This window comes from Amblyraja radiata, chromosome 2 (genome assembly GCF_010909765.2).
Source record: "Amblyraja radiata isolate CabotCenter1 chromosome 2, sAmbRad1.1.pri, whole genome shotgun sequence".
In the NCBI taxonomy this organism is placed as follows: Eukaryota; Metazoa; Chordata; class Chondrichthyes; order Rajiformes; family Rajidae; genus Amblyraja; species Amblyraja radiata.
Genome location: NC_045957.1, coordinates 148,028,889 through 148,051,312, shown reverse-complemented (window position 1 = coordinate 148,051,312; position 22,424 = coordinate 148,028,889). Strand labels below are relative to the sequence as shown.

At 43.5% G+C, this 22,424-nt stretch overlaps 1 protein-coding gene across 2 annotated transcripts in view; it reads right to left on the bottom strand.

Moving 5' to 3' along the window:
- LOC116970348 (genetic suppressor element 1-like) overlaps positions 1-22,424 on the bottom strand; it is a 170,355-nt gene that overhangs the window by 4,183 nt on the left and 143,748 nt on the right. The window contains exons 12-15 of one of the 2 annotated variants that reach the window (XM_033017016.1): positions 18,998-19,105; positions 10,785-11,138; positions 9,285-9,497; positions 458-561 (exon numbers count right to left, since the gene is read on the bottom strand). In XM_033017016.1, coding sequence (XP_032872907.1) covers positions 458-561; positions 9,285-9,497; positions 10,785-11,138; positions 18,998-19,105 — 779 coding nt within the window. The remainder of the gene's footprint in view (positions 1-457; positions 562-9,284; positions 9,498-10,784; positions 11,139-18,997; positions 19,106-22,424) is intronic. The other variant, XM_033017021.1, reaches the window with a different exon arrangement.

The window sequence follows — 22,424 nt, the reverse complement described above, 5'->3', positions numbered from 1 at the left end:
CCGGAGGTTTTTGTCAATCTCCCTACCTGCTTCCACTACCTGCAACCTCCGGCAACCACCTGCAATCTCCGGGAACCGCACGGAAACCTTGGGTGGGGCTCAAAGTCTCAGAGGTTTCCGTTCAGGCTTCCTAAGTGGGACAGGGGCATTACTCTCACCTAGTCCCATCTATCTGCACTCAGACCATAACCCTCCATTCCTTTCCCGTCCATTTATCTATCCAATCTATTTTTAAATGATAAAATCGAACCTGCCTCCACCACTTCCACTGGAAGCTCATTCCACACAGCTACCACTCTCTGAGTAAAGAAGAAATAGAACTGAAAGTCATAAGGATTGCAAAATGCTTCATTAATATTAAAATGCTTATAATATGAGAAGATGCCCAGCTTAACAAAAGCATTCTATCGGAAGCAGCTTTAGGTATAGCCACCTGGTTATCACTGCTATTTCTTACCAACATGTGGACACTGAGGTGCTCTGCTGTCAAACTCAATTCATGATTTCTTTCCTTGAGACGATTCAGCTGCACCTGAAGAATTCGCTGTTCCAAATTTTTCTCTGCATAACAAAAATAAGGTAACAATTGCATTAATAAAAGTCAGATAAGACTGCCTTATCCTTTCTCTTCACTACAATTCATGTCTTATGCACGTCAAGTTTGCGGCCTGCATTTGACCAAGATTGAATCTGAAGCAGTCAGGATTAATACCTAATCTCCTCAAGGTATGCCTACTTTGAAGAAGTTCTCCTCCTCTCTCCGGAGACAGTTTCACAACTTCCTTTCTAACTGCCCCCCCCCCCTCTGTGATAAGAGTCTGAAGAAGGGTTTAGGCCCGAAACGTTGCCTATTTCCTTCCCTCCATAGATGCTGCTGCACCTGCTGAGTTTCTCCAGCATTTTTGTGTACCTAGGATTAATACCTTGTTCAGTCATCTCAACCTCGACGGACTGTGCAGCACAGTCATGCACAATGTACTGTTAATTTAGTCCATTGACAAAGGCAAAAACATTCATGCTAGTTATAAAGGAAGAAATAATTACAAACACATACAACTGATTCAGAGAGATATATGAAGATAGTATGACACATTGTGGTGAAAAAGCAAAGAAAGACAATGAATAAAATAGAACGATGAGGAAAATATGTGGAAAATAGAAAGATAATGTGTAAAATAGAAAGATAATAGAAAGATATTATCAGAAAAATGAAAGGCAATGGGAAAGGAAATGGAAGAATTTTTTTACATTCTCTAAACCTAATTACAGGTATTCCAGATTCATCATGTTTGTGTCGTTCCCTTTGATCTAACGTTAATATAATCACCTCATCACTATATAGTCTTTGGAGCGGTTGATAAATTCGACCTCTTATGAGGTGAATTAGCGGTAGTTGATCAGAATCTAGCAGGGAAAGCTATCTAACATACAAAGAGCAGCAGCTTCATTGGAATATCCTTGGCCTAAGAGAATATAAAAAAACTAGACAAAAAGCTGTTGAACAGTGGAAGCAAAGAGTTACCTGCTGAGGAGCCAGCATCTGGCTCCAATTACAGAAGGCTCACGGATACTGTCTGAGCAACTGAGTGGGCCACGCAGATGCAACTTTCTCATGGGGCCACAACACAGTTAACTGCTGTGCATGTCAAGTAAGGTAAATCATAGATCATCTGATGTAACTGTACAACGTTTGACAATATCAACACAGAAGCAGTAGCCTGCGGCCCATAGAAAGGTTGGGCTGAAGACGCAGTGAAGAATGTCAGAGCTTTGGAAAGAGTAATGTCATAATAATAAGGAATTTATATATCCATATACCATTTTAATTTCAGAGCAATGTCCAAAGCAACATTTGTCAGAGCTCTGGTAAAACTGGAATCAAAGGCCTAGAAGGGGAAAACCACTGGTTGCACTCATGTCTCACACATGATAGTTGTGTTATTGGAGGTCAGAAGAATAACTTCCCCACCACCTCTTTCCATCAAGGTTCTGATTTACTCTTATTTATAGGTATCTTGAAACGTAAGGAGTTGTGATCACTGTTCCAAAAACGCTCTCCCACTGAAATGTCAGTCACTTGGCCAGGCTCATTTCCCAATACAAGTTCCAGTAGGGTCCCTGCAATTGGACTATCCCAATACTACTTCAAGAATGCATCCAAGAAATTCTCTCCCGTAAGCCTCTTGTGCCAAGGAAATCCCAGTCAAATTAGGGGAAGTTATAGTTACCCAGTATGACAATCCTGTTGCTTTTACACCTTTCCATAATATGTTCATGCATAAAAATGGAACCAGCTGGGGATTGCTTCATTCAGCAGGTTAATGAGGTTGGTGGGGTTTGGTGTGGTCAAGTTCAAGTGAGTTTATTGTCATGTGTCCCTGATAGGACAATGAAATTCTTGCTTTGCTTCAGCACAACAGAACATAGTAGGCATTGACTACAAAACAGATCAGTGTGTCCATATACCATTATATAAATATATACACACATGAATAAATAAACTGATAAAGTGCAAATAACAGATAATGGGCTATTAATGTTCAGAGTTTTGTCCAAGCCATGTTTAATAGCCTGATGGCTGTGGGGAAGTAGCTATTCCTGAACCTGGTGGGATCATGTTGGAGGTGTCAGAGTATGATGTGTTGACTGCGTTGGCTTGTGAGATGAAAGGTGAGGACCAGGGGAACTCTATCCTTGTCTGAGGGGATGGGGAGCAAGGGCAGAGCTCTGGGACACAGAGGAGACACGGGTGAGGGATCTATCTATGACAGACTTTATTACCATGTGCAAAGAGGTCTCACATATGTTATGTTTTGCTGTAAAATAATGATAACTTGATCTCAAATCAAAAACAGCTTCACCAGGCAGCTTGCATAATTATAGTCATTGAGATACAGTGTGGAAACAGGCCCTTCGGCCCAACTTGTCCACACCAACCTCGTAGGTTTAATCAAAGTAGGTCATAGTAGGTTGGCATGTTATTTGTAGGTAATCGAAGGTAGTCGAAGGTAATCGTAGATAGTCTTCAACATAGTCGAAGGGAGGTCGTAGGAGATCGAAGGAGGTTGTCTTCACTCTCCACTATTTGATGTCCAATTTTCCCGAAGCTAGTCGAAGCTAGTCTTCAACATAGTCGAAGGAGGTCTTCAACATGACATTTTTTCAAACTCTCCAAACTCTCCTAAACTCTTCTAAACTCGCCAATTAGGTCGCCGCAGTGGGACAGCCCCTTTAAGAGTTATCCAAAGCAAAATACCACAGGTGCTGGAAACCTGAAATAAAACATAAAGTGCTGAAAATGCCCAACAGGACAGCTACTATCTGCAGAGGGAGAAACAGTTGATATTTCAGCCGTCCATTTTCCTTCCTTTTTGCTTATTTTATTGGGAGCTTGTGATCAAGAGGAGGCCAGAGGAAAGTGCCTTGGTGGATCAGGAGAAAACAGGAAAAGGCTGATTTCCAGGGTGTAAACAGGAAAGAACATTTTTGAAATGGCATTACTGCAAAGGGAGCAGATGAGCATAGTTTAGTTTAGTTTAGTTTAGAGATACACCGCAGAAACAGGCCCTTCGGCCCACCGAGTCCGCGCCGACCAGCGATCCCCGCACATTAAAAGTATCCTACACACACTAGGGACAATTTTTACATTTATACCAAGCCAATTAGCCTATAAACCTGTACGTCTTTGGAGTGTGGGAGGAAACCGAAGATCTCGGAGAAAACCCACGCAGTCACGGGGAGAACGTACAAACTCCGTGCAGACAGCGCTCATAGCTGTAAGCACTGCAAGGCAGCAACTCTACCGATGTGCCACCGTACTGTAGAACATAGAAAAGTACAGCACTAGAACAGGCCCTTTACCACAGAACACAAAGATACCAAGATAAACTAAACTCATCTGCTTGCACATGATCTATATTCTTCCATTCCCCACATATATCTATGTGCTTATCAAAAAACCCCGTTAAACACCACTATCATATCTGCCTCCACCACCACTCCCATCAGGCACCCGTCACTCTGTGTAAAAAAAAATAGCCCCGCACATTGTTTTAAACTCTGCTCCTTTTCACAACAATGCTATGCCCTATTTGACATTTTCACCTTGAGAAAAAGGTTCTGGCTGTCTATCCTATCTATACCTCTCATAATTTTATTTACTTCTGTCAGGTCTCCCCGCAACTGCTGGTGTTCCGGAAAAACACAATCCAAGAAGAACTCGACCGGTGTAAAGTTCACCGACGCAGTGATATTAACCGGGATGAAGCTGGGATCTGATCATTCAGGCAGACCAATCAGAAGAGATGGTGAAGAGAGATAGGGCCATGAGGAAATGAAGAGGGACAGACATCCAGTGTTTGGATTCAAGTGTTGTTGAAGCTTGAGGTCCTTGGCACCAAAGAGAAAGCGTAAAGCATCCATTGTTACAGCATTAGATGAAGCAAACGCCCCCTCATCAGTAGCCCCCTCCCTTGGATGCTGCCCTGATCCCCATCACTGGCTGACTGGCCAGGAGAGGCCAAGCCCCAGCATCACTGGGAACAGCTGGGTCTAATTAGCTGATATTGGTTTAGTTTAGTTGAGAGATGCAGAGTGAAAACAGGCCCTTTGGCCCACTAAGTGCATGCCGACCAGTGCTTCTCATACACTAACGCTATCCAACACACTAGGAACAATTTACACGTTTTACCGAAGCCAATTAGCCTACAAACCTGTATGTCCGGAGTACCTGGGGAAAACCCACATGATCACGGGGAGACCATACAAATTCCGTGCAGACAGTGCCCGTAGTCAGGATCGAACCCAGGTTCTGCATCTGCAGAACCCAGGTACTGCAAATGCAGTTTAATGTGGATAAATGTGAGGTTATCCATTTTGGTGGCAAAACAGGAAAGCAGAATATTATCTAAATGGTGGCCGACTAGGAAAAGGGGAGATGCAGCGAGACCTGGGTGTCATGGTTCACCAGTCATTGAAAGTAAGCATGCAGGTGCAGCAGGCAGTGAAGATGCTGCTGCACCCGCTGAGTTCCTCCAGCAATTTTGTGTACCAAAGCGAATGGTATGTTAGCTTTCATAGCAAAAGGATTTGAGTATAGGAGCAGGGAGGTTCTACTGCAGTTGTACAGGGTCTTGGTGAGACCACACCTGGAGTATTGCGTACAGTTTTGGTCTCCAAATCTGAGGAAGGACATTATTGCCATAGAGGGAGTGCGGAGAAGGTTCACCAGACTGATTCCTGGGATGTCAGGTCTGTCTTATGAAGAAAGACTGGATAGACTTGGTTTATACTCTCTAGAATTTAGGAGATTGAGAGGGGATCTTATAGAAACTTATAAAATTCTTAAGGGGTTGGACAGGCTAGATGCAGGAAGATTGCTCCCGATGTTGGGGAAGTCCAGGACAAGGGGTCACAGCTTAAGGATAAGGGGGAAATCCTTTAAAACCGAGATGAGAAGAACTTTTTTCACACAGAGAGTGGTGAATCTCTGGAACTCCCTGCCACAGAGGGTAGTCGAGGCCAGTTCATTGGCTATATTTAAGAGGGAGTTAGATGTGGCCCTTGTGGCTAAGGGGATCAGAGGGTATGGAGAGAAGGCAGGTACGGGATACTGAGTTGAATGATCAGCCATGATCATATTGAATGGCGGTGCAGGCTCGAAGGGCCGAATGGCCTACTCCTGCACCTAATTTCTATGTTTCTATGTTTCTATGTCTCTAGCGCTATAAGGCAGCAACTCTACTGCTGCGCTACCATGCTCCCCATAAGATTTGGCCACCTGAACCGTGTCAGCCTACTGCAGGCATTCCAGCCAGAGGAGAGAAGGGAGAGGATGAGAGAGGAAGAGAGAGGAAGAGAGAAGAAGAAGTAGGATTTCAAGAGGTTAAATGTTACTCTTCTCGGGTATTTTAAATACGTAGCTACTTCACCCCCTATGGAATATTGGCATAATAGGAAACAGAAAAGTCGACTTCTGCCGCAATACTTAAGTGCTTTGAATGCGATTAATCATGCTCCTATTTCTGCAGGCTGTCTCACTGAGCTCACGTAACCATTTAAAGATTAGATGAATTAGCATTTTGTTACACATAAGTTCTTTTTGTTCCTCAACAAAAGCCTTGGCATTTTGACACTGCTTATCATTCAATAGAAAATTGAGGGGGGATCTTATAGAAACTTACAAAATTCTTAAGGGGTTGGACAGGCTAGATGCAGGAAGATTGTTCCCGATGTTGGTGAAGTCCAGAACAAGTAGTCACAGTTTAAGGATAAGGGGGAAATCTTTTAGGACCGAGATGAGAAAAACATTTTTCACACAGAGAGTGATGAATCTCTGGAATTCTCTGCCACAGAAAGTAGTTGAGGCCAGTTCATTGGCTATAGTTAAGAGGGAGTTAGATGTGGCCCTTGTGGCTAAAGGGATCAGGGGGTATGGAGAGAAGGCAGGTACAGGATACTGAATTGGATGATCAGCCATGATCATATTGAATGGCGGTGCAGGCTTGAAAGGCCGAATGGCCTACTCCTATTTTCTATGTCTATGTTTCTATTCTTTCAGTTACTGTCAAATTGAAGGAATGAACAGGTTAGTTGGTTTCTTGCTTCATTTACGGGCTAACACCACTCATCCTAAGAGGACACATTTTGAAAATATCTGGTATTTCATGCCTGTCAAAAAGGGTTTATAAATTATTTCCACTTCAACTTGGGGATCAAACATATGGAACTTCATTTATAGCCAGAATGAAAAACAGATCTATGATGGTGACAGGGACTAAGTATTATTTTAAAATCTTTTTCTTGGTGATCCTCCACAATATGTATGAACCTGTGCAGATTGTATCCTTAAAGTATAGCACTTGGATTTTTGTCCACTCCTCTTGCTCAGAAATATCTGTTAAGTTTCGAAGCAAAACTACTGAGAATTTGCAATCAGACAGGAAATTAAATCTGTTATAGAGTGATAGAGTGTGGAAACAGACCCTTCAGCCCAACTTGCCCAGCGCGGACAACATGTCCCAGCTACACTAGTCCCACCTGCCTGTGTTTGGTCCATATCCCTCCAAACTTGTCCTATCCATGTACCTGTCTAACTGTTTCTTAAAAGTTGGGACAGTCCCAGCTTCATCTACCTCCTTTAGCAGCTCGTTCCATGCAACCACCACCCTTTGTGTGAAAAAGTTACCTCTCAGATTCCTATTAAATCTTTTCCCCTTTACCTTGAACCTATGTTCTCTGGTTCTCTGTTAAAATTAATGCTCAGAAAGATACGTGACCTGTTATTAAACAAAACACATTATATAGTAATACCATTGAGTCGTACACTGCCTCTGGAATTCATTACATTGATATAAGAAAGTGATGTGCAGCATCATTTGATCACTCTTCAGCATGCTTAAGGAAAGCAATGGGGGATGATTTCCTAGCAGTATTAGAAACATAGAAAATAGGTGCAGGAGTAGGCCATTCGGCCCTTCGAGCCAGCACCGCCATCCAATAAGATCATGGCTGATTATCCAAAATCAGTACCACGTTCCTGCTTTTTCCCCATATCCTTTGATTCCGTTAGTCCTGTGAGCTATATCTAACTCTCTCTTGAGACTTGGCTTCCACTGCCTTCTGTGGCAGAGAATTCCACAGATTCACAACTCTTTGGATGAAAAAGCTTTTCCTCTTCTCAGTCCTAAATGGCCTACCCCTTATTCGTAAACTGTGACCCATGGTTCTGGACTCCCCCAACATCGGGAACATTTTTCCTACATCTAGCCTGTCCAATCCCTTAAGAATGTTATATGTTTCTATAAGATCCCCTCTTATCCTTCTAAATTCCAGTGAATTATTCGGTGGAAACCATGAATCAGGGGCCCTAAAAGAACGTGAATGCAGCTCTATACAACTTTGGTTAGGCTGCATTTAGAGTGCTCTGTGCAGTTCTGGTCACCCTATGACATGAAGAATGTGGAGGCTATGGAGAGGATGCAGTGGTTTCCCAGAATGCTTCTTGGATTAGAGGGTTTCAGCTGCATGGGGAGGTTAGATTCACTTGGATTATTTTCTCTGGAATATCGGATTGAGGGGAGACTTGATAGACGTATATAAAATTATGAGAGGCATAGATAGGGTAGACAGTCAGAACCTTTTTCCTAGGGTTGAAATGTACAAGACTAGAGGGCATAGCTGTTCGCTAAGAGGTGGAAAGTTTATTGGAGATGTGCAAGCCAGGTTTTTACACAGAGTGTGGTGGGGGCCTGGAACACATTGCCTGTGGTGGCGGTGGAGGCAGATACTGCTGTTTAGGAGGCTTTTAGGTAGGCACATGGAGTGCAGGGAATGGATGGATATGGATCATGTACAGACAGATAAAATTATTTTTACTTGGCATCATGCTTGGCACAAACATTGTGGCCCATCGGGCCTGTTCCTGCGCTCTTCTATATTCTGTGTCATACAAGCCTAACAGATGGTAAAAATTGGGTTATCAGAAGGCACAATCCATAGATCCCAGGATGAGTCATCCATGTTGGGAGTTGTGGAAGTGACGTGGCTCAGCCCTAGTCACTTTCACAACTTCCAACGTGGAGTTTGAGTAAGGGATAAGCATAAGGAGCATTCCAAACACCAAACATCTTTTTAGATTTTGTTGTCTGAATGCACGCCAGGTGTCTATTGTAAAAAGCCCAGGTTTAGAAAATGTGGAGCATGAGTGATAAATTCATTCTGACCATTTATATTTAAAATCATTACATTCTGATTTCCAGTTTACACGTGGACGCTCACCTGGATCATCCAAGCATTTGAGCAGGTGTTATGTGACCCAATATTATTTTCAGACCGCCTCACTTCACTTTTGTGAGTTAGAGTGAACCTAATTTGACGCTGACAATTCTATTCCACCACAATGTGCCAGGCAGCAGCAGCAGTAGAGTTGCTGCCTTATAGCACTTACAGCGCCGGAAACCCGGGTTCGATCCTGACTATGGGTGCTGTCCGTACAGAGTTTGCACGTTCTCCCCGTGGGTTTTCTATGAGATCTTCGGTTTCCTCCCACACTCCAAAGACGTGCAGGTTTGTAGGTTAATAGGCTTGGTGCAAATGTAAATTGTCCCTAGTATGTGTACGATAGTGTGGGGATTGCTGGTCGGTGCGGACTCGGTGGGCCGAAGGGCCTGTTTGCGTGCTGTATTTCAAAACAATGTCCACAGAAATGCACCCAACCCTGTATATGTTGCCCAATTGGATATGGTTGGTCAAGTTGCTTAATTTGGCGTCTTCTTTCATCTTACCTTCAAGGTATTCGTGGTAGGCTTCAAGAACATCAGTCACACCGTGCCATTTTGGCTGCTGCTCTATTTCTTCCTCACTGTCCAGCTCATCGGGCTGAGGGCTAACTTGTCTGCTCTGATGCAACATCTGAAATGCTTGCTGTTTCGGTTTGTCAAACAGTGATGAACTCTGAGCCAGTGAACTACCATTTCTGTCACTCAGCTGTACAACTTCTGGAAAATCAAAGCACAAAACGACATTTCAGTTAACAGACGGATGAAATCTGGATCAATGTTATGCTTTGACGAGAACTGGGTCAAAATTCAAAATCAGGATTAACACGTGGCCTGGTGTCTGAGCGAGGGAGGAATGACAACAGAGGGATAGTCATCCTCCTGACAACCCATGTACATTATGAATGGGCATATATAAGTTACATATGCATCCTTTCAAAAGTGGTCAGATTTAAACTACTATGCGAGCTCCAGGTTGAAAGATTTAAAGCTGGTGTGGACTGCTTTACTCTGACTTTGAGACATCTGCACAGATTTGGTGCATACAGATAGGGGCGTACTCAAAGGCTTTCCTTTAGAGATCAACATTATTGAGAGAGCAAACTGAGAGACTGAGAGGCGACCATATTGAAACATAAATAATTCCAAGGGGCAAGACAGATTAAGATCAGCCCTGCGTTTCCAGCTGCCTAACATTTCCCACACAGAGAGTGGTGAATCTGTGGAATTCTCTACCACAGAAGGTAGTTGAGGCCAGTTCATTGGCTATATTTAAGAGGGAGTTAGATGTGGCCCTTGTGGCTAAAGGGATCAGGGGGTATGGAGAGAAGGCAGGTACAGGATACTGAGTTGGATGATCAGCCATGATCATATTGAATGGCGGTGCAGGCTCGAAGGGCCGAATGGCCTACTCCTGCACCTATTTTCTATGTTTCTATGAGAGGTATAAATCGGGTGTATGGAACAAGTTGCCAATGGAGGTAGTTGAGGCAGGGACTATCCCAACGTTTAAGAAACAGTTAGACAGGTACATGGATAGGACAGGTTTGGAGGGATATGGGCCAGCCGTGGGCAGGTGGGACTCGTGCAGCTGGGGTTTGTTGCCCGTTGTGGGCAAGTCGGGCCAAGGGGCATGTTTCCATGCTGTATCACTCTTTGACTCCATGACTCTAATAAACTAAGTGTTGTTTGACTTGCTGAGTTCCTCCAGGTGTTTTCTGCTGCATACTACAAATTTTGGCTGACTCAGCTCATGCCTAATGCCCAACAGTCTGTTTCTTTGCTCGGCTCATTTCAACAGTGCTTCCTGTTGCTGAACCATAGAGAGCAACTGGTAACTGTCACCATTTTTTCACAGGCGGGAGATGGATTATGCTCCTTTGGGTGGAACCCTTAAAAAGAATAAGGAAGACACAAGAGGGGGGGGGGGGGGTACTGGAACTTGTAAGTAAAATAAGAAACAAAGAATAAAAGTGAGGTGCATAGAGAGATGTGTTATGTAAATACCTTTGTGGGGATCTGTAGGCTGGTGTTTCGTGCTCTGCCATATCGTCTCCTGGAACTCATGCCAAATCTTATCCAGAAGCTTGAATTTTCCATTCCTGCCAGTTGCCATCCCAGATGGTTTGGCCTCATCACTTGAAGATCTGCCAGAATCTACAGTTCCCAGCTTGTTAGATTTGTTCCCATTGACACTGCTGGTGTAATCCGTTGACACAATCCCTGATGCTTCTGCTGTGAGCAGCGGCCTGCATAGCTCTGCCCGGGGCAGGACAGTCAGCTCCCTCCGAGAACAAGCAGTTGGATCGCTGTCAGGTGGGGGAAGGCTGACGTCAGATACACCTGGCTGGCCGGTGGAATCTGCAAAATAATAACTGATCATCTATTTGCCTTGGAACAGCTTTATAAAATGTCAAGTTTCCTGATGTAAATATAACGCATCTTATGTGAAAAGCATTTCACCTGGTGGCATTCGAATTCTTGAGAATAATTGATTGAACAGGTGAATTTAAAGCAAACATGTCATAAATCTGGGATAGGTCCATACAGGAGCCGGTTCAATGGTTGCCGTAAACTTGGCAATAGGCGAGAAATGAAAGCCAAGCTAAATCGATCTATTATAATATTAGAGATGTATTTTATACCTGCTGAAAATCCTGCACCTATTTAGTTTGGTTTAGATTAATACAAAATGCCTGCATCCCATCAAAATGTCACCAAACCTGTGACTACAGAAACAAGATTATATTTTTTACCATGCACGGCTGAGTAGCTGCCTCACTGATGGAGAGACTCCGGATTGTATGAATAATTTCAATCCACTCAGGGGAATTTAAACTTCTCAACACATGCACAGTGGGTAGACGTCCCGACAATTTTTGAAGTGCATTTGTTGGAGCAAACTTAACTCATCTAATTCATCGACACATTAGCTTTGCATTTTCTAACCGGTCCGTCAGTGGAGGTGAGATAGCAGAATACAAGATATTCAGCTTGGGTACTTAAAGGCACATTTCAGACATTACACTGGATGGATTCTGAAGCTTCCTCTACAAAGGAAGACTGGTAGATGGACAGTAAACGCAAGAATATTGCCACAAATTCAACAACATTTTGCTGGTTATGACATTGAGAATAGCATGGACATTCAAGGAAAGTATATTCTCTGCTGACAGGTGGAAGAAATTGCCTGACAACACCAAGATTGCATGACTTCAGGTGGATATAGCAAGAATATAATTCACTTCTTCTGAATTCAGTGCTTCAACCTGTTTGGATTGGAAAAGGCAAACACAGTGGAACGTTCACCCATGTCCTGATGTACTCAAGACCTTGTGCTGCCTCGGCAAGGCCAGCAGCATAATCAAAGATGAGTCCCACTCCGGACACTCCCTCTTCTACCCTCTACCATCAGGCAAGAGGTATAGAAGTGTGAAAACACACACCTCCAGATTTGGGGACAGTTTCTTCCCAGCTATTATTAGACAACTGAACCATTCTATCAACAACTAGAGAGTGTTCTGATCTACTATCTACCTCGTTGTAGATCCTCAGACTAGCTTTAATCTGACTTTACTGGACTATCTTGCACTAAACATTATTCCCTTTATCATATATATAGACTTGTGGCTGTACCCGTGGATGGGTCGATTGTAATCATGTACTGTCTTTCTGCTGACTGGTTAGCATGCGACAAAAGAATGGATCAACTGGGCTTATATTCAATGGAAGGGACACAAAAATGCTGGAGAAACTCAGCGGGTGCAGCAGCATCTATGGAGCGAAGGAAATAGGCGACGTTTCGGGCCCGAAACATTGCCTATTTCCTTCACTCCATAGATGTTGCTGCACCCCGCTGAGTTTCTCCAGCATTTTTGTGTACCTTCGATTTTCCAGCATCTGCAGTTCCTTCTTAAACACTTATATTCAATGGAATTTAGAAGGATGAGAGGATATCTTATGGAAACATAAAATTCTTCAGGGCTTGGACAGACTAGATACAGGAAAAATGTTCCCGATGTTGGGGTAGTCCAGAACCAGGGGTCGCAGTTTAAGAATAAGGGGTAGGCCATTTAGGACTGAGATGAGGAAAAACTTTTCACCCAGAGAGTTGTGAATCTGCCACAGAAGGCAGTGGGGGCCAATTCACTGGATGTATTCATGAGAGAGATAGATATAGCTCTTAGGGCTAACGGAATCAAGGGATATGGGGAGACAGCAGGAATGGGGTACTGATTTAGGATGATCAGCCATGATCATATTGAATGGAGGTGCTGGCTTGAAGGGCCGAATGGCCTATGCCTGCACCTATTTTCTATTCTATGTTTCTAAAAGCTTTTTGGTGTACCTCGGTACACATAAACTAAACTGGTTAGGTTCCCTGGGTGGTAAGAGGGAAGGGTGTCAATTAGTGGGTATTTTTGGTGCTAATGCAAAAACGTTTGAAGTGGCAATACTATGCGGCTTTAGAAGAGCTTGGTGTGGTATTGCAGGCATTTGGCCTGATGTATGGTCCATGGAAAATTGGATGGAGGTTCAAAGGTTGTGACCAATGAATGGATGGAGGTCCTCACCAAAACCTTATATACGGTGTACCATCCCTAATAGTCCAATTAAATGCTTTGCTGCTCATTGTTAGCAGGACACTGAAGAAGACAAATAAGTTTGTTCATAACAAAAGATATGTAAGAAAAGGCTTTGTGCTTCAATAGACAATAGACAATAGGTGTAGGAGTAGGCCATTCGGCCCTTCGAGCCAGCACCGCCATTCAATGTGATCATGGCTGATCATCCACAATCAGTAGCCCGTTCCTGCCTTCTCCAGATATCCCTTGACTCCGCTACCTTTAAGAACCCTATCTAACTCTCTCTTGAAAGCATCCAGTGAACCGGCCTCCACCGCTCTCCGAGGCAGAGAATTCCACAGACTCACAACTCTTGGTGTGAAAAAGTATTTTGTCATCTCCATTCTAAATGGCTTACTCCTTATTCTTAAACTGTGGCCCCTAGTTCTGGACTCCCCCAACATCGGGAACATATTTCCTGCTTCTAGTGTGCCCAAACCCTTAAACCCCTGTCTCACGGTGCGAGTCCACCCACGAGTGATCCCGAGTTAAAAACAAATCAAACTCGTGGTAATCACCTAGAATGAACGTAGCGGGAACGTCGGAGCTCGTGGACGCAACTTAGCGACGCATAACCCTAACGGCAGGTCCTCTTTGGAATGAACTGATCCTGCACCTTCCGTATTATTCCCAGAAATACCTGCCATTGTTGTTCCACTGTCGTCCCTACTAGGGTATCTTTCCAGTGAACTTTGACCAGCTCCTCCCTCATGGCCTTTGTTCAACTGTAATACTGACATCTCCCATTTACCTTTCTCCCTCTCAAATTGTAGATTAAAACTTATCCTTTTTACAACTGTTGGCTTTCTTCAATTAAAATCCCACATGCTACTATTCTCCCAATGGACAATTTTGCCTCTGCACTGATGCATGTGGAGCAATCTGTGAAGGGATAGATGCTGATAATTGGCGGCACGACTCACCCGTTGCAGCGGCCCCTACAGCCTGTCTGTCTTTTTTTTATTTTTTGTCTAGTTAAATGTAGTGTTGGTGTTTTTTTAATACTGGTTTTAAATGTGTATATGTGGGGGGCGGGAGAGGGGGAAACGGTTTAAAATCTCTTCCCTGTCCGGGAGACCCGACCTTTTCCCTGTCGGGTCTCGTTGTCGTTGGGGCCTAGCACCGTGGAGCGGCCTCCAACCTGAACGACCCGGGGGCTCGGGAGACTGCGGAGCTGCGGACTACTCACCATCGTGGGGCTGGCCGGCCTCGGAGCGTGGGGAGCGGTGGTGACTCGCTGCTGCGACTCGACTCCTGGGGCTCGGAGGCTCCAGCAACGCAGCCGCAGGTCCGGTGGACTGGGACATCGGGAGCTCGCGGGTCCGGGGGGAGGGACCGCTTCCCGGAGCTCCCGCAACGCGACCTCTCCAGCCCGTGTCGCGGGGTTGGAACGACCCGGAGCGGGGACGTACATCGCCCGGCACGGCTTCATGGCCGTGGGACATTCCAGCGCCCGCCGGGGGCTCCAACATTGTGACTTTTAGACCGGGAGCGGGGCCGTAAATCGCCCCGCGCGGCCTAAAATGGCCGTGGGATTAATCATCACCCGCCTGGAGCTTGGACATCGGGAGAGAAATGGAGAACAGGGGAGAGAAAAGACTTTGCCTTCCATCACAGTGGGTTCACTGTGATGGATGTTTGTGTGAATTAAATTGTGTGTATGTCTAGGAATTGTCTTTGTTTGTATGGCTGTGGAAACGGAATTTCGTTTGAGCCTCACTGAGGCTCAAATGACAATAAATGGTATTGTATTGGTATTGTATTGACAGGTTTCAAAAATGATGTGTTCAGCATAGGTATTTCAGCAGCTGTTTCTACCGCTCCTGAAACCATGTGGGTTTGCAGTGTGTAGGAATTCCAGAAGGAAAAAGGACACGTTGGTAGTTGGCTTGGGGAATCTAATAGGTGTTTTGTACAATGCTGGAATGATGTTCCCTTGCTGATAATCAGATAGAAATCAATATGTGACCCTACTTTCTGATCTACTGCAATGCATTCTTTGAATGAAAAGTGATCTGATGTAACCATAACGCCACTCTAAAATGTCACAAAAAAAATTATTTCAATCACCAACTTATATTGGAGATAGTACACAAAATGCTGGAGTAAACGGGTCAGGCGGCATCTCCGGAGCAGATGGATGGGTAATGTCTCGGGTCTGGGACCCTTCTTCTGGTTAAAGTCTTCTTGAGTCTGAAGAAGGTCTGAAGAAGGGTCCCAACCCAAATCGAAAAGTATAAAAGCAACTCAGTATCAGTCAGGAATTCTCAGTACTCCAGAAAGAAAATTGACCTTAGTTTAATTTAGTTTAGTTTATTGACGTACAGTGAAAAGCTTTTTTGTTGCTAAAAATGTATCATGTCGTTTCAATGACGGTGGTCCTTCTGCTGCTCGATAGGGATATTGGATATACCTCCACTCAGTGAGAAGATTCCTTTCATGTTTCAATATTCTTGAAATCTCTCTTTAACCTATTACTTTCTTCGATTTAGTTTTGCCGAGACAGCATAACATCCCTTTGGCCATCTCAAGAGCATACTCCTGAGCCCTTGCCTTTATTGCTGTTGAAATGATCTGCATAATGGATTTGGCCTTCACTGTGTGGAAGACCCTGATCTCTCTTCTCTAAATTAGTTGAGTTTTTGTCATATAGAAACATAGAAACATAGAAATTAGGTGCAGGAGTAGGCCATTCGGCCCTTCGAGCCTGCACCACCATTCAATATGATCATGGCTGATCATCCAACTCAGTATCCCGTACCTGCCTTCTCTCCATACCCTCTGATCCCCTTAGCCACAAGGGCCACATCTAACTCCCTCTTAAATATAGCCAATGAACTGGCCTCGACTACCCTCTGTGGCAGGGAGTTCCAGAGATTCACCACTCTCTGTGTGAAAAAAGTTCTTCTCATCTCGGTTTTAAAGGATTTCCCCCTTATCCTTAAGCTGTGACCCCTTGTCCTGGACTTCCCCAACATCGGGAGCAATCTTCCTGCATCTAGCCTGTCCAACCCCTTAAGAATTTTGTAAGTTTCTATAAGATCCCCTCTCAATCTCCTAAATTCTAGAGAGTATAAACCAAGTCTATCCAGTCTTTCTTCATAAGACAGTCCTGACATCCCAGGAATCAGTCTGGTGAACCTTCTCTGCACTCCCTCTATGGCAATAATGTCCTTCCTCAGATTTGGAGACCAAAACTGTACGCAATACTCCAGGTGTGGTCTCACCAAGACCCTGTACAACTGCAGTAGAACCTCCCTGCTCCTATACTCAAATCCTTTTGCTATGAAAGCTAACATACCATTCGCTTTCTTCACTGCCTGCTGCACCTGCATGCCCACTTTCAATGACTGGTGTACCATGACACCCAGGTCTCGCTGCATCTCCCCTTTTCCTAGTCGGCCACCATTTAGATAATAGTCTGAGGTTTTGATGTGGCACATTGGAGCAGAAATTGGAGCAGAAATATTTCAATAAACGTTTGAACAGGTTATTAAAGTTGTTATGGCTTAAAGCCCAAATAAAGGGTCAAAGTCCATTACTACCTGAAAGTGGCAATACAGGTAGATTGAGTGGTAAATAAGGCATATGATATGTTTGCCTTCATTGGTCAGAGCATTGAGTGTAAGTCAGGAAGTCAAGATGGACTTTGGTTAGGCCTTATTTGGAGTATTGCATGCAGTCACCCCATTACAGGAAGGGTGTGGAGGCTTTGGAAAGGATTCAAAGGAGGTTTATCAGAATGATTGACACAAAATGCTGGAGTAACTCAGCGGGACAGGCAGCATCTCTGGAGAGAAGGAATGGGTGATGTTTCGGGTCGAGACACTTCTTCAGACTGATGTCAGGGGAGTGGGGGGCGGTACAGAGCTAAAATGAAGTTGGAGGCAGTAAGACTGGGAAGGGGGAGGGGATGGGGAGAGAGGGAAAGCAAGGGCTACTTGAAATTGGAGAAGTCAGTGTTCATACCGCTGGGATGTAAGCTACCCAAGCGAAATATGAGGTGCTGTTCCTTCAATTTGCGCTGGGCCCCACTCTGACAATTCCTCCAATTGTGCAATTTTACCAGAATGATGGCTGGATTAGGGGATGTTAACTGCAGGGAAAGGGTAGACAGAGTTGGATTGTTTTCTCTGGAAAGCCAGCAGTCGAGAGGAGACTTGATAGAAGCACATAGAAGCATAGAAAATAGGTGCGGGAGTAGGCCATTCGGCCCTTCGAGCCTGCACCGCCATTCAATATGATCATGGCTGATCATCCAACTCAGTATCCTGTATCTGCCTTCTCTCCATACCCCCTGATCCCTTTAGCCACAAGGGCCACATCTAACTCCCTATTAAATATAGCCAATGAACTGGCCTCAACTACCTTCTGTGGCAGAGAATTCCACAGATTCACCACTCTCTGTGTGAAAAATGTTTTTCTCATCTCAGTCCTAAAAGATTTCCCTCTTATCCTTAAACTGTGACTTTCTTCGTTCTGTGTTCACACTGATGCACTAAAACATGAAATGTTTTTATGTTTTGATTGTAGTTTCAATGGTAGTTTCAGAGAGAATGTGTAAACTTCTACAAGGCTAGCACCAGAGGTCAGGATTGGACCTCGGTCAATGGAATTGTGAGGTAGCTGCTCAAAAACCTGTACCGTTCATTTTATCATCTCTACTAATGGCAGACATAATGGAAATTCTGGATTCACAGATTCACAGAAAATGTCCAATACAGGAGGCCTATTGTGTCATGAAAGTGTGTCCCAAGTACATCAAATGATGAGAGGCATAGGTAAGGTTTGCAGTCAGAATCTTTTTCCCAGGATGAAAATGCCATATTAAAGAGCATAACTTTAAGCTGAGAGGTGCAAAGTTCAACGGAAATGTGCAGGTGAAATATTTTACACAGAGGATGGTGAGTGCCTGGAGAATACTGTTGGGGTGGTGGTGGAGGCAGATAGGATGTGGCATTTTAAAGGCCTTTGGCTAGGCAAATAGATGTGCAGGGAATGGAGGGATCTGGACTATGTGTAGGCAGTTAAGAGTTGGTTTTGGAATCAAGTTGGCACAATCATTGTGAGCTGAAGGGCCTGTTCCTGTCATATGTGCTCTGTTCTGTATATAATGTAAATATCTTAAAGTGTCCTGTGAACCTGCGGTATAAGAAAACTTACATTAAACTACTGTAAGCATTGAAAATGCCCAGATAATCTGTCAGTAGCAGATTAAGCATGAAGTCAAATTGTTATGTAATATGTAACCCTGCTCAAGTACTTTTCTCTTGCTAACTGTAGTGACATTGTAAATATGAGGATAAGAGATGGACATGATTTCATTTAAATAACAATAACAAATATCAAAAATATCTTTCCTTCGGTGGGCAATAAAGGAAAAATGTAACAGTTACAAATAGTGATAACATTTAATCGTGAATTTTATCTGCCATTCTTGTTGTCATGGTTTACAAATGTTCAATTATTAATTATATTTTACCAAATAAACCCAATGCAAACAAACGAGTTGATATTGTGTTCCTTGTGCTTCTTTCACTGTGATCAATACACATAGGGCTGGAACTTTAGAACATGACTCCACAAACATCCGACCTGGACGTGGTGTCAGGACCCTGTTAGAATAAGATGACTCTGGTGATTCAGAATGTGTTTCAGAATTGTTCTTACTTTTACATATCTTCAACAATGCCTCTTCAATATCTGTGGGGTGATCATTTAGAATGAAATATTTGATGACTTTGGAAATCCCATTTTGAGTTGACATTTTCTTGAGAATTGGTGGGTTAAAGGCTTGCACAGTAATTATCAAATGTATCTTGAATGATTAAATGGCTTTAAAATTTTGTGGAAGAATTGTTAAATCTCTTAGCCAATTCTTCCATTGTATTTAAAGTAGACACATTGCATTTATTTCACTTGGGATTCCATTGAACACACCATTTACACCTCGTTTAATTCAGCACTTTACTTTGTAGTTATCTTATCCTAATCAATTCTTTATTTTGTTTTCTTGCTGGTTTCTAACCATTTATTTTCTTTTATTTCCAAGTTTCTTCGCTCCTGTCTTTACTTGCCATTTCTATTTCTATTCATCTGCATCACTGTCTGCATTTCCTACTTTCTGTTGTCTGATTTTCCCTTTAACTCAGCTCATTGTTTTCCCTGGTGCTGCTAACTTTGATTATTTTTGCAGCTGTGACAGCGTTCTGTGTTCACACTGATGCACTAAAACATGAAATGTTTTCATGTTTCGATGGTAGTTTCAATGGTAGTTTCAGAGAGAATGTGTAAATCTCTACAAGGCTAGCACCAGAGGTCAGGATTGGACCTCGGTCAATGGAATTGTGAGGTAGCTGCTCAAAAACCTGTACCGTTCATTTTATCATCTCTACTAATGGCAGACATAATGGAAATTCTGGGTTCACAGATTCACAGAAAATGTCCAATACAGGAGGCCTATTGTGTCAAGAAAGTGTGTCCCAAATTCTTGATATGCACCCTGCAAGTTACAGTTCTCCACAATTTCCACAAGCCATTCATTCCTCCCTTGCTTTAAAAAAAAAAAACAGCCTGGGAAATGTTTCCACTTTAAAAAATTCAAAATCCTTTAATAATGCTTGTTTTACCATGTTCAACCCATTCAGCTTTTCACATTCTTCCTCCTTAACAATAGCTGACTTCCTCCCTTTTTGGTGTGAAAAAAGCCACAAAGTATTCATTAAGAACTTTGTCCAGATCCTTCCTCACATAGTCATAGAGCTATACAGCATAGACAGCTTGCCTAACCGAGCTAGATCTATCCACTTGCTTATGCCTGGCCCATATCCCTCTAAACCTTTCCTATCCATGTACTATATAATAGTAAGATTAAACGAGAACTTACCAGTTTGAAGTTTGATCTGTATTTTATGAGGAGTTACGATGAGGGTATTACGTGAAGAACCCGCTCAGTGCGCAGGCGCGGCATACTTCCAAGCAGCGGTGTGGAATCACAGATAGACACAGTTATTTTGAAGTAAACATAGTAAAGATAAGGAGACATCAATTTATTAGTTTGATCCATATAATGAGGGTGGGTGCGGAGGGCACGAAATACCCTCATCGTAACTCCTCATAAAATACAGATCAAACTTCAAACTGGTAAGTTCTCGTTTAATCTTACTATTTTACTTCGGAGTCACGTGAGTGACTACGTGAAGATTTCAAAGCTCTGTGATTTCAAACCGTGTAACAGTTTCATTTCACTCACTGCCGAAGTTCTTGAGGGAGGAAGTGTTATCGTAATGAACCAATGAGTCTATATGTAGAAAAACACAATGGTATTTTTTAAACAATAACAACAAAGAATTAAGTTGCTCCCCTGGGCTTAAATTAAATATTTGCAGTTCGTAAATCTTTACTGCAAATAAACCAGGTTTTGCCAACGGCCTATTATAACATTTCTGAACGGTCTTTTCCCTTCCCACCATCCTGCTGTAGCCAGGATGTGGTCTATAGGCATGTCCATTCTTTAGCCGTCGACATGGATGCTGCCCTGCTGGAATAAAATTTGTACATGTTAGTGTTTATCCCAGCAGTTTCTAGCACCTGCTTGAGCCATCTCGCAATGGTTTGGCTCGTACCCCACCATAAGGTTTTTGTGACTGACCCACAAGGCTTTTCATCTCCCTCGAATATTCTGGTTGTGTCTATGTAGGATAGTAGGTGGGTCATGGCACATAACCGTGGTTCTGGTGGGTAAGCCACGACTGGATTAGGTGTTCCTGGTCTGCTCTGTTTGACCAGTCGCTGGATAACGACAGATCTGGTCTGGAGCTGTGATCATGTTGTCCAGTCGCAATAGGTGTAGTGACTGGACCCTCTGAGCGGATACAAGTGCCATCAACATGAGCGTCTTTAGTGTAGCTTGCTCGAGGCCGGGGGATCTGGCTGGTGGCCATTCCCTGAGATATGTCAGGACCACACTGATATCCCAAATATGGGTATACCTGGGCTTAGGGCTTGATATTGTAAATGCCCTTCATCAGTTTTACCAACAGTGGATGGGATCCCATCGCCTGTTGTCCTGGCGCTGGTTTGAGATAAGCAGAAAGAGCACTCTGCGCTGTGTTGATGGCACTGTAGCTGATCCCTACATCGTGGTGTAGATAGGCCAGGAACTCCAGTATGTTGGTGGCTGTAGCTGTTGCGTATGTTGTCCCTGTTTCCTGGCAGTACTTCTCCCTTTTTTGATGCTGGTTAAGTACTGCCTCTTGGTGGATGTTCGAAGGGATGCCGACATGGTGGTGATGGTTTGTTTGGACAATCCCAGTTCCAGGTAAGGTCTGTTCAAACTTGCAACCCAGGCGTTTAATTTTCTTATGGCATGGGTGTTTAGCTTACCTGGTAGGTAAGTAGCTGATAGCCAAATATGTCTTTCAACACACCATTGCCAAATCATGTTGACCAATTTGTCGCATGATAATGATTTTATGCCACCCATATGGTTAATATAAGCCATCACCGTAGTATTTATCAATTTGTAACCGAACATGCAAGTGCTGCATATTAGATACCTATGCTTTTAAACCATAAAAGGCGCCCAACATCCCTAGATAGTTAATGCCCAGTGTAAGTAGTAATGATGACTCTAGGTTAGTCCATCTACCACTTGTGCTGGATATGGAGTTAGTCGCTCCCCAGCCTTGAGCACTGGCATCTGTTTGAATAACTAAAGTAGGGTTAGTGATAAAGATAGGGCTGAAACTATGCCAAACGTTTTCTGCCCACCACTGTAGCTCTGATATTGCTTCAGTGGGTAAGTTCATGACACGATCATAGTGACCTGTATGTCGTTTTATTGCCCGTACCTTTGCTCTCTGTAAATTTTTTGATAGTGCAAAGGTCCGAATTGTGTAGCCTGGAAATGCTGCTACCATTTCCCCAATTACTCTTGCTACTTGTCGAATAGTTGGTCGCTCGTTGACCCTTAATTTGTTGCATGATTGTGCTAATTCAACCATTTTTGCCTTTGGCAAGG